The following is a 12,207-nucleotide window of genomic DNA, read 5'->3' as shown; positions in this document are numbered from 1 at the left end:
TATTTGCCTATCAGATTCTGTATACAATCATCTCCTCCCCCCACAGCTGGTGCCTCCCACAGAAGTAGACAATCTCATCGGATTTGGATCTCATGCTGCCGAATTGAATGTAGAAACCGTGTCCCTGTAATACTGAGGGAAATCCGCTATTCTGCTAATGGTATGTATAGGAAATAATTCTTATAATTTATTCAACTGTCACTTTTTGTGTTTTTCTCAGAACTGATAGGTCCTCTTCATATATTATATTTAATAGAATTCAAATTTCATTGTCTACAGTGCTGGCTTCATTAAAAAAAAAAAAAAAAAATTATATTACTAAGGGACTTTAATTTTATGACTTACTAGCTTTTAAAAAGTTTATAAGAAAGCAGTTTATGTAGTGTTCTCCCTTATATAAAATAGGTCCATATATAGGGACGAAAATACATTGGACAGTGTTCTTGTACACTAAGGCCCCCTGCACATGGCCGTAGACGTAATCATGGTCCGTGATTACAGGCATGGACAGCCGCAGACAGCCATCCGCATTTGCGCTTATCTCCCATTATAAGGTATAGGAGCACGGTCCGTAAATTAAAAAAATAGGACATGTCCCATTTTTTACGGAAACTTTCTACGGTCCGGACACCTTCCCGTAAATATACGGGAAGGTGTCCGTGGGCCATAGAAATTAATGGATCAGTATTTTGATCCGCAATTATCGATCTGTAATTGCGGATCAAAATTCCGGTTGTGTGCATGGGGCCTAACACAACGCCCGTGCTACTTTTGTATTGTTGGTTATACTTTAGTGTCACAGCTTGCAGTGTTGAGGTCACTTTTACTTTTGCAAATGACTAAAAAATCTTCAGTCGTCATGTAAGATGAACAAGAAGATTGGAAGCCTCCTGTAGTGAAAGACGCAAGACGTGTAACAACTGATAAATTATACTGAATTGTGTTCCATTTACCAATGGATGAGTTAAATTATGTCATGATAATTGTACTTTACGTCTTCAGATCATGCTGACATTTTACAGGTAATATGGATAGTGGACTTTTGAATTGCAAGATTACAAAAATGAGTGAAATAATTCTTTAATACCAATAGATACATAAAAGCACCTATTTGATTTTGTTCCATGAACAAAAAGTGTTTCTTGAGGTCATACAGATTATGGCCTACTCCTGAGAAAGCAAAAATTTCAAGTTAGTTTATGATTTGTTTTAAGAACAAAATTGAATTGTGAGTTAGCTAGTTCAGCCGTATATTCGGGCAGCAAAAATGTCACACGTGAATACAGCCAATGCCTATTGCACATGGTAGAGCCATATGCAGGTGGCTATTTCAGAGGTACCTGAGTCCCCCTGCGAATACTGCTTTAAGCACTCTGTGTGCTACCGTGAGGTTCCTCCCTATGGCACTTTTTTTTTTTACAGAGATTTTCTCCCCTAGAAGCAATGCCACAATTTTAGATCTGTCAGATCCATACGAAAAAATAACTTCTGTTTCCCTCACAAAAAAAAAACAAAAAACGATATCATGCACCACCTTATTGGTGAAAAACAATGGGGGACATTTATTAATACTGGTGCTCTGTGCGAGCAGTGAACTTGCATATCTTCCCCATGCGGCATGCGCCAAATTCAACAATAGAGTGCATGCATCGTTGATGAATTTGGCATAGGCTAAAAACAAAGGGGGGCACAAAGGAAATATTATTACTGTGTAGAGGGCACAGAGAGAGGTATTGATGCAACTGAAAGTTAAGAACTGGCCCGTGAAGGGAATTTGCGCTTGGGAACATTAGAATAATTTTTTCATCGTTTTAATTTTGGGTATCCTGCTTTATATTCTCTGTCATTAGACTCATTGATGACTCTTATATAGAAAATCAATTGATAAATAAATTATTAATATTGGTTCATTTATTTTTATTTTTCTAGAGATTGCTTGTGATATGACAGAGATGGGCATCAAAGTGGTAATTCATGTTTTCTATGGCTCTTTTGTGGCACAGGTTGCCTATTCAATACACTACTACACTGCTGCTGTGTATGAGCACCATGCTATTCTCAACTACAACTCTACAGATCTGTCCAATCGATCATTTGCCTTGGCGTTTATGTCCAAAAACCTAGATATTTATGAGCAGCAGGTCATTGCTGCTGCTGAAAGAGTAAGTATCCTGTTATAATACCTATCGTCTTATATGCCATAGCCTATATGAACTGTCTTCATACTCCCATCATTCACTTTTTTTTTAAACTCGTTTTATTGAAGATATGTAGTACAAATGCATTTATACCATACACATTATACAGAAAATAAAGCAGAGATGTGTGCAATACAAAACGCCTCAATATGACATATTCATGAATAATACATACGTGTTCAGACATTTAACATATACGTCTTGGTACACATGCTGAGTAAAACATTGTGTCAGGAATTATATAGATTCATCACCCATTAATTCAATTATGTGTCAGTGACCTACGGAGGTCTTGATATCTGTGCGGGGTATATTGAGTCACCGCAGATTCACACCATGCTTCCCATATCTTGTAGAATTTATCAAGGCATCCTCTCTGTTTATACATTATCCGTTCATACGGAATGATCGAATTCACGAGTGATTTCCATTTATTTACGGTGGAAGGACGCGAATCCATCCATCTAAGAGCAATAGTTTTCCTTGCCATAAACAGTATTTCCCGAAGGAATATTTTCATATAATGTGGCCAATATTCATCTTGTAGAATACCAAACAGACAAACTTGTGGAGTTGCCCGAACTGGGATATGTAGAATTCCAGTAGCTACCCCAATTACCTCATCCCAGAAAGAGAGAATGTATGGACATGCCCAGATCATGTGCCAGAAGTCTGCCCTAGGAAACCGACACCTGTGGCATTCCGTGCTCGGATATCTACCCATTTTGTGTAGCCTAATAGGAGTAAGGTAGCTTTGATGTATCATGGATAGTTGTATCATCCTGTTATTGGCCGCTGGAGACACATAGAGTTGGGAAGATAGGATCTCTTCCCAATCCCCCTCAGTGAGGTCGGGTATCTGTGCTTCCCACTTGTCCTTTACCTATAATGGTGTACTAACTTTAGCCGATATGAGGGACGTGTATATGGCAGATATTAGGCCTCTGGGGCCTTGAGCTCTGAAGACTCCTATCAGAGGAAATTGTGAGAATGCCGTATCTGGGGAAGGGTATTGGGCCCCGAGAGCATGACGCAATTGCAAATACCTGTAAAAGGCAGTCCTAGGTAATGTGAATTCAGACTGCAGCTGTGTAAAGGATTTAAGACTGTTGCCCGCATACATATCCCCAATAGTGTGTATCCCATGTTGAATCCAAAATAAGGGAGCCAAATCCTCTGATATCTGGGGTAGGAGTGGGTTTGACCATAACGGCATATCTGTTTGTACATCAGAATACCCATATAGGCCCTTCGCAGCTGACCACGCCTGGGAAGCCACCCTATGGATAGGCAATACATTTTTGAGTGCAGTCAGGGACCCTTCTAAGAATGGCCAAAGGGTAGGCATCTGCAGGTGAGACGCCAGGTGCTGTTCCCTATTTGGCAGCGTCATGTTAGTGACCCAAACTTTTAAATATCGTAATTGCCCCGCTAAGCAATTCAGGAAGAGGTCCGGCAAGGCAGCTCCTCCCTGTGTTTTGGGGCGTTGCAAAGTAGTGAGATTGAGACAAGTAAAAATAGGGAGGATTTCTCCAGCTCACCTTGTGGAAGTTGCGTGTTTTATGGATGGTAATCCTGGCGCTCGGATCCTCGTGGTGGCACACGGAAAAACTTGCTGTTTTGTAGGAAAGAATGGTTGGATCCAGCGCTGACAGAAGTAAAAGGAAACTTTTTCCAAGTTTTATTAGTTCTTGGTTAAAAGAAGGTATTCATTAGCGTATGTGGTATATCTTGCAATGATAGGTTTAAAGGTAGGTAGCCTACGCGTTTCGGATGGTGTCTCCGTCCTTATTCATGGCTTAGAATGGCTAAGCCATGAATAAGGACGGAGACACCATCCGAAACGCGTAGGCTAACTACCTTTAAACCTATCATTGCAAGATATACCACATACGCTAATGAATACCTTCTTTTAACCAAGAACTAATAAAACTTGCCAAAAGTTTCCTTTTACTTCTGTCAGCGCTGGATCCAACCATTCTTTCCTACAAAATAGTGAGATTGAGTTTAGACTGATTGGCACCCCAGATTAATGTTGGGAATAAGGCATGTAGCTGCTTGAAAAAGGTTTTAAACACTGGTGTCGCTGCATGTTCGAGGACGTAGAGACATTTGGGACGAATGACCATTTTAATTCGGTTAATCCTGCCTGACACTGCTAGGGGGAGAGTGCTCCAGATCCTAAACTTAACCTTTACATATTTCAGCAGTGGTAATATATTAGCAGCATGATCGTTTCTATGGTCCCGATTTATAATGATACCAAGATATTTAAATGAGGAGACCACCCATAAGCCCTGTATGGAGTCTGGCCATCCCGTCCCCTGCAGGGGCATAAAAAACGACTTGGTCCAATTAATATGAAGTCCTGAGAACCTCCCAAATAACTCTAGAGCAGTGATCGCCAAGGGTAGCGTCTCTTTGGGCTGGGACATAAGAAGAACCATATCGTCTGCATACAAGCCGATTCTATCCTCCCTGTCCCCCAAACCTATCCCCTTGTACTCAGGGTGTTGTCGAATATGTAGAGCTAGTGGTTCAATAGCAAGGGCGAACAGCAAAGGGGAGAGGGGACATCCCAGTCTAGTGCCTCTCTGCAAACGAAAATATGGGGATATCACCCCATTCACCAGGATTTGTGCTCTTGGTTCCTTGTATAGAAGGGAAATCCATCTAAGGAATTGCGGCCCAAATCTGTCCAAGGTCTCTAACAAGTATACCCATTCAATGGAGTCAAAGGCTTTTGCGGCATCCAGCGATGCCATTGCCCATTGCCCAGTTCAAGGAGTGCTGAACCTTTTCCTTCTGGACCATTGCCCAGTCTGCCTTCACAGCTCCTCCTATCTGTGCAAGTATCTGTACCCTACGGATGTTGTCGGATGTAGACTTCCCTGGCATTAAACCTGACTGGTCCTCATGGATGACTTGGGAAATGACTTTATTAAGCCTATTCGCTAGGATTTTGGTGAGTATCTTGTAGTCGCTATTTAATAGCGAAATCGGGCGATAGGAGCCACATTCCATATGGTCTTTGTCAGGCTTTAACAGAACGATGATAGTGGCGTCATACATACTATCAGGTAGCTGCCCCTTATCAAGTGCATAAGAAAACATAGCGCGTAGTGAGGGGATGAGAGAGTCTGAATATTTGTGATATACCTCTATAGGGACCCCGTCTGGACCCGATGCCTTCCCTTTTGACATGTCCCCCAAGGCTTCCCGTATCTCCTCCGTCACATCTGCCTCTAGAGCTGTTCTACCTTCTATACTCAATCTTGGGAACGTTATACCATCCATATAGGCCATAAATTCTGACAAATCGTACCTGGATTGAGAGGTATATAGCTCCTTGTAAAACTGTAAAAACGTCTCAGCTATTCCTTGGGAATCTGTCAAGCTTTCCCCAGATCTACCATGAATTTTGAGAATAGCTGGGCTTTTAGAGTTTTGGTGGATTAAGTGTGCCAAGAGCTTACTAGATTGGTTACCCAGTTCAAAATACGATTGTTTCGCAAAAAATATCTTCCTATTTGCCTTTTCTTGAAGCAGCAACAGGTACTTCCGCCCTGTTTGCAGCCAAAGATCTTTGTTTGTGTCAGTGGGATCAGCGGTGAATTTACCCTCTAAAGTTTTGCATTGCTTCTCTAGCTCTGACTCAATCCTGGAAGAGTCTTTTTTTATATAGGAAATCGTGGATCTAAGACATCCTCTGAGGTAAGCTTTCAAGATGTCCCATGCAATACTGGAATTCTAAAATGTGCTATGTTCCATATTAAATACCTCCAGTTGATCTGGGATCCCATCCTGAGGGCCTATCAGGGTCAGCCAAAAGGGGTGTATTTTCCAACTCCTAGGTATGGAAGGACCGGGAAGACAAAGACTGGTCACCATAGGAGAGTGATCAGACGCCGCTCTGGACTTATAAGAGATAGACTCAACCAAGGGCACAATGAAAGAATTTCCCACCATATAATCTATGCGGGATAGGGAGTTTCTGCCTAGGGAGTGGCAGGAATACACTTTAGTTGTCGGGTGTTTATATCTGTAGAGGTCCGTCCATCCTATCTCATCAAACAATAAGCCCAATACAGATATGGCGGGCGGTACCTGATCCCTCCCAGAGGAAGCACTAAATCTATCAAGGCTGCAGTTCACAACTATATTGAAATCTCCCATTCCCAACACTTTAGCGGCCGGATATGTTGCAGCAAAGGTGGCCGCCAGATGTAAAATTTGCATAGATGCAGGTGGAGGAATGTACATGCTCAGTAAAGCATAGGGAACATTTTCTATGAAAGCATACACAAACACATATCTGCCCTCACTTTCAGCTTTGGTATGAATGGCCTCCCATCTCACAGATTTTTGTACCAGAATGGAGACACCTCTCGAGTACGAAGTATGATAAGAGTGGCCAGACCACTGAACCCATAGCCGGATCACTGTTTTCATTTTAGCGGGTGTTAAGTGAGTCTCCTGATGTGAGGGTTAACTTTGCGAATGTGACTGTACAATATAACACGCTTCTGCGTGCTGCCCTTACCCCTCACATTCCAGGACATTACAGTTAAAGAAGACATTCATACAATGCGACATCCATATGCAGGAGAAATCCACAATGCCTGATATACAGTGACATTCCCGCTTCTCGCAGAGGCGGATGGAAATGAATCAATGCATCTCTTATGCAGTTGCATTTGTACATTAGTAGTATTATATCTACCCGCATCCGCGGCACTTTCCAACTTATAACCATGAAAAACCAATTGTAAACAGTATAACAATACCGACAATGCATGAAGATGCACGTTACATTGCCGGCGCATGCCCAGAAATGTGGCATTTAAGTATACGGGGGTAAACCCCGCGCCAAACAGCAACTGTTCAAGCTTCCATCTTTAAGGATACGTGCGGTAGCCTCCTTAGGTGTGTCGCCCCGCATATTAGCAGGCGTAAAAAGGCACATTGGCCAGGCGGGGGGGCCAACCGATCTCTGTCCGACCTAAGCCGAATCACCGTCAGGATGGAGTGGTCCCGACATCCTACGAGCTGTCTTGCAAGTCCAGTGATTCAGAATAGTTCAACATCATCAGTCCACCTTGTATGAGTCGCCATCTGTGTTGTTCAATAGGATTAGTTTCGTCGTGCTGGGCATTTACTTCTCACCCAGTCGTCAGCCTCTTGCGGGGAATTGAAAAATATGGATCTCTCTCCATCCACAATCCGTAGCCGAGCTGGATATGACATGGAGTATGGAATGCCCAGATCTCTCAGGCGCCTCTTTACGGCCATAAATGTCGCACGTCCCTTTTGCAGGTCAGCAGAGAAGTCGGGGAATATGGAGACTTTTTCCCCATTGTAAGTGATCTCCGGCAATCGTCGTGTCAGGCGTAAAATCGTATCCCGGTCGTTGCAGTTTAGCAGGCGTGCGAGCAGCGGTCTAGGGGGTGCCCCGGGGGGTGGTGGTCTCCCCGGTACTCTGTGGGCTCTTTCAACCGCCAAAGCTTGTGAAAATGGCGCGTCGGGAGGTAGGTCTTTGAGCCATTGCAGGACGAAATCACCAGGGTACTGACCTTCTACTCGTTCTGGCATGCCAATTATCCTGATGTTGTTGCGCCTAAGCCTGTTTTCCATATCGTCAGTCTTTTGTTTCCACAATTCTGCCGCCGATTCCAGATCAGCGATTGCACCCGGCAAGGATACTGTCCTGTCCTCCACCCCAGATACTCTGTCTTCCACGTGGGTTACTCGCTCCCTCATGGCCTGCATGTCCTGCCTCATAAGCCCAATGTCTATCTTCACTTCCTCCAGCTTCCCGGTAAGTGAGGTTTTGCAGGCTGCAATAGCTGATAGCAGCTGGGTTGTCATTTCTGACAGTGTGGGCTCCGGGGCTTCCTCTGTGGCTGTGTCCTGGCTGCCTGAAGCTTCCCCCCCCCTCCTTTAGAGGGCTGAGGCTGAGGAGTGCGTCCGCCATCTTGCCCCTCACCTCTTGCAAAGCCTTGCAGCTTCTCCGTGGCCGACTTACCTCTGGTGGGGCTCATTCTTGCTCCGGTAGTCGCCTTCAACCGCCTGGATCATCTGGAAGGTATGTTTATAGCTTTTAGAAGCTGTAGGATAGCTTGCAGGATAACGTTGGCGCGGGTTCACGGTGGAGCTCTAAGATCATGCGACTGCTCCTGTTGCGCGCTAAGCCACGCCCCCCCATCATTCACTTTTACCTAGTCAAATGATTTCACTTTAGAAACCCTTCCCCCGTGTGGCTCATTACGCTAACATTTTATATTTACAATATTTTCTTGGATCATTCATGCAAGCATATTGTAATCTGTGCTATGAGTCCAATGAAAATGATCAACAGAAGCAGTGCAATAAAAATCAACCTTATCCACATAATAAATATGTTTAGCATTTTATTATTTCCCAGCCATAAGGCATATACAGCCTGCTTTATACATAGTACAAAAGGGGAAAATATGATATTCTCACATATTTGCAATTCTATCTAAATAATAAAGGGGAAATGCAACATGAACACCTCAGATAGCATTCTGTTAAAGGTCCTTGATCTGTGTTTTGGGAGGACATTCACTGGGCACACGTAATATTTACTGCTTCAGCTCCTTAACCCCTTAGGCCCCATGCCCATTTCAGTTTTTTCCTTCAGGGTGCTATCCGTTTTTGTCACTGATAGCACCCTGAACCCATTCATTTCAATGGGGCCATGCACACTTCAGTTTTTTTGACGGTCCGTTGCTCTGTTCCGATCCTACTTTGGTCCGGGATTTAGTGACCGTGAGGCCCATGCAAGTCAATGGGGCCGTCAAAAAAACTGAAGGCACACGGAAGGCATCCGTGTGCCGTCCGTGTGTGACGGAGCCATTGCCTAGCAACCGCCGGGCGGGCAGTAAAACATAACAGAAATATTACACTAATCGGCAGCCACTTGTTTCTATCAATCACTGATAGAGAAAAGAGGCTGCTGATTAAAAATAAAATAAAAATCAGTTCATACTTACCCGGTCGTTGTCTTGGAGACGAGTCCCTCTTCTTCCTCCAGTCTGACCTTACAGAATGACGCGGTAGCCTGTGATTGGCTGCAGAGGCCGCTGCAGCCTGTGATTGGCTGCAGAGGCCGCTGCAGCCTGTGATTGGCTGCAGAGGCGGTCACGTGGGATGAAGCGTCATCCCTGGAGGCCGGCCTTCTGACGTCATCCTGACGTGCGTGACCGCCACTACAGCCTGTGATTGGCTGCAGCGGCGACATGAATGAAACGTCATCGCTGGAGGCCGGACAGGAGGAAAGTAAGTATAACATTTTTACATTTTTTTTATTTTATTACATTAAAATAGTCTTTTCCGCGCGCCGAGCATGGTACTGTCAAGGGGGCTGAAAGAGTTACCGGCGATCAGTGCAGCCCATTAACTCTTTCAGCACCCTGGACAGTACCATGCCCGGCGCACGGAAACGGAAACACGGAGTGCACACGGGATTGCACATGGCCGACAAAACGGACACATGGAGCCGTCACAAACTGCCGTGAAAACCGTGTCGGAAGTGTGCAGGAGGCCATAAGGACGCAGCCTTGTTTGGACCTTAAGGCTCAGAGCCCGTTTTTGAAATCGGACATGGTTTATGTGGAAATAACTTCGGAATGCTTAAACCTATCCAAGCGATTATGAGATTGTTTTCTCGTGAGACATTGGGCTTTATGTTAGTGGTAAAATTTGGTCGATATATTCAGTGTTTATTTGTGAAAAATTACAAAATGTAGAGAAAAAATAGAATTTTTATGAATTTAAATGCATCTGCTTGTAAAACAGATGGTTATACCGCCCAAAATAGTTACTAGTTCACATTTCCCATATGTCTACTTTAGATTGGCATCGTTTTTTGAACATTCCTTTATTTTTCTTGGACGTTACAAGGCTTAGAACATAAACAGCAATTTCTCTTTTTTTTTTTAAGGTACCTGTTCAGTTCTGAAGTGGCTTTGAGGGGCCTATATATTAGAAACCCCCATAAAACACCCCATTTAAAAAAAACTAGATCCCTCAAAGTATTCGAAACAGCATTTAGAATGTTTTTTTTAACCCTTTAGGCATTTCACAGGAATTAAAGCGAAGTGGAGGTGAAATTTGCAAATTTCATTTTTCTTGCTGAATTTCAATTTTATTCCAATTTTTTCTGTAACACAGAAGGTTTTACCAGAGAAACGCTACTAAATATGTATTGTCCAGGGGGGCGTGGCTTGGCGCGCAACGGGAGCAGTCGAATAACTTGAGAGCTCCGCTGTGGTCCCGTGCTATATTGATCCTGTGATTATCCTAATCGTTCCTTACCTTCATCATTACGTACCGGAGATCCAGGCAGCAGTCGGGTGGTAAGAGTGGAGTTATGGGCCCCACGAGAGGCCAAACAGCCACGGAAAAGTTACAGAGCTATGCCCGGGGAGAAACCCAAGATGGCGGCCGTGCTTCTCTGCAGCAGCGTTCAAAAGGCAGTGAGACGCCTGGAGGGACGGCCTCTTCTTCAGCGGTGGTGGAGGAGACGGAGCCGGAACCTACCCCGTCGGAGGTGATGAATAAACTCCTGGCAGCCATATCAGCATGCAAGACCTCGCTGACCAGTAAGATGGAGGAGGTGAAAATTGATATAGGCCTTATCAGGCAGGATATGCAGGCCTTGAGAGAACGAGTGACACATGTGGAAGATAGAGTGTCGGGGGTGGAAGACAGGACGGCAGCCATGCCACGTGCTATTACTAATCTGGAATCCATGACTGAGTTATTAAAACAAAAAAATGATGATCTGGAAAATAGGCTGCGCCGGAATAATATCCGGATAATAGGAATGCCTGAGAAGTCGGAGGGCCAAGATCCGGGTGAATTTATATCTAAGTGGCTGAAAGAGATACTGCCAGATGCACCTTATTCGCAGGCCTTTGCAGTGGAAAGGGCGCACAGAGTACCGGCAAGACCACCTCCACCTGGGGCCCCTCCGAGGCCGATGCTGGCCCGGTTGCTTAATTGTAACGACAGGGACATGATCCTACGTCAAGCCCGCCGACTGCAAGGAATTACGTATAATGGCGTCGCCATCTCCATATTCCCGGATTTCTCGGCTGATCTACAAAAGCGTAGAGCTACGTTCATGGCGGTGAAAAGGCAGCTGAGGGATCTCAATATCCCATATTCCATGGCGTATCCTGCAAGGCTGCGGGTAGTGGATAACGACCGTTCTATCTTTTTTAACTCTCCGGTGGAGGCCGACGATTGGGTGAGAGGGAAGAGATCGCCCCGCCGCGTGTGAATCCTTTGGAGGGCGAGGATGGAAAGTCCTGGATTTTAAAGTTGGTGTTGGAGTTCCTCATGCGCTTGATACAGGCTAAAGTTTTTCGGTTGGTCTCCTGTGTTTAAGGAGGGATGCCAATGTTACGGTAAACCCAGTTTGGAAGATTTATCCGGTGGTTTGATAGCCCTGGAGGCCTTGAAAAGGGTCATTCTTATCCTCCCCATTTAATTGGATGGACTGCCGGAACTACCAATCCGTTTCCATTCTGCTTAAGGTACTTAGCCTGTACTGGGAAGGAGTGATCCGGTCGAAGTGAAGAAGGGGTCTCAGTTGAGAAATCGCAGGAGTGATCCTGGTATCTGCCCAGAAAGCATTTGGCGGTCGAATATTACTGATGTATTGTTTAAACTGATGATTGATTTATAGTTCTCCTGTGCGAATTTCTGGAAAGGGCTTAAGATGTAATGTGGTGTTTGGGGATGTAGATAGGGAAGGATACTTTAACACTGCCTAATAGCACGGGGCCTTCCCCGCTACTCTTTAGTGCCACGAGGAGGGCATGATTCGGCAATGGCCTATGTGTCATCTCGCATTGCCGATGCAATTTACTGTTTATATGTTAGTTCTGTCGTTCATGTTTTCAACGCCGTATGTAGGCGAAACTATACTCATTTATGAATGCAAATGTCTAAAAAATCATACAGTGCAAAGAGGTGT

At 44.5% G+C, this 12,207-nt stretch overlaps 1 protein-coding gene across 2 annotated transcripts in view; it reads left to right on the top strand.

Annotated features, from left to right (window-relative positions):
• Positions 1-12,207, top strand: part of BTD (biotinidase) — a 46,329-nt gene that overhangs the window by 17,360 nt on the left and 16,762 nt on the right. Inside the window, exons 2-3 of one of the 2 annotated variants that reach the window (XM_075828622.1) lie at positions 47-160; positions 2,004-2,162. In XM_075828622.1, coding sequence (XP_075684737.1) covers positions 158-160; positions 2,004-2,162 — 162 coding nt within the window. In that variant the 5' untranslated portion in view covers positions 47-157. Of the gene's footprint in view, positions 1-46; positions 161-1,929; positions 2,163-12,207 lie in introns of both variants that reach the window. The other variant, XM_075828620.1, reaches the window with a different exon arrangement.

This window comes from Rhinoderma darwinii, chromosome 5 (assembly GCF_050947455.1).
Source record: "Rhinoderma darwinii isolate aRhiDar2 chromosome 5, aRhiDar2.hap1, whole genome shotgun sequence".
Taxonomy (NCBI): Eukaryota; Metazoa; Chordata; class Amphibia; order Anura; family Rhinodermatidae; genus Rhinoderma; species Rhinoderma darwinii.
This window is presented reverse-complemented; position numbering and strand designations above follow the sequence as displayed.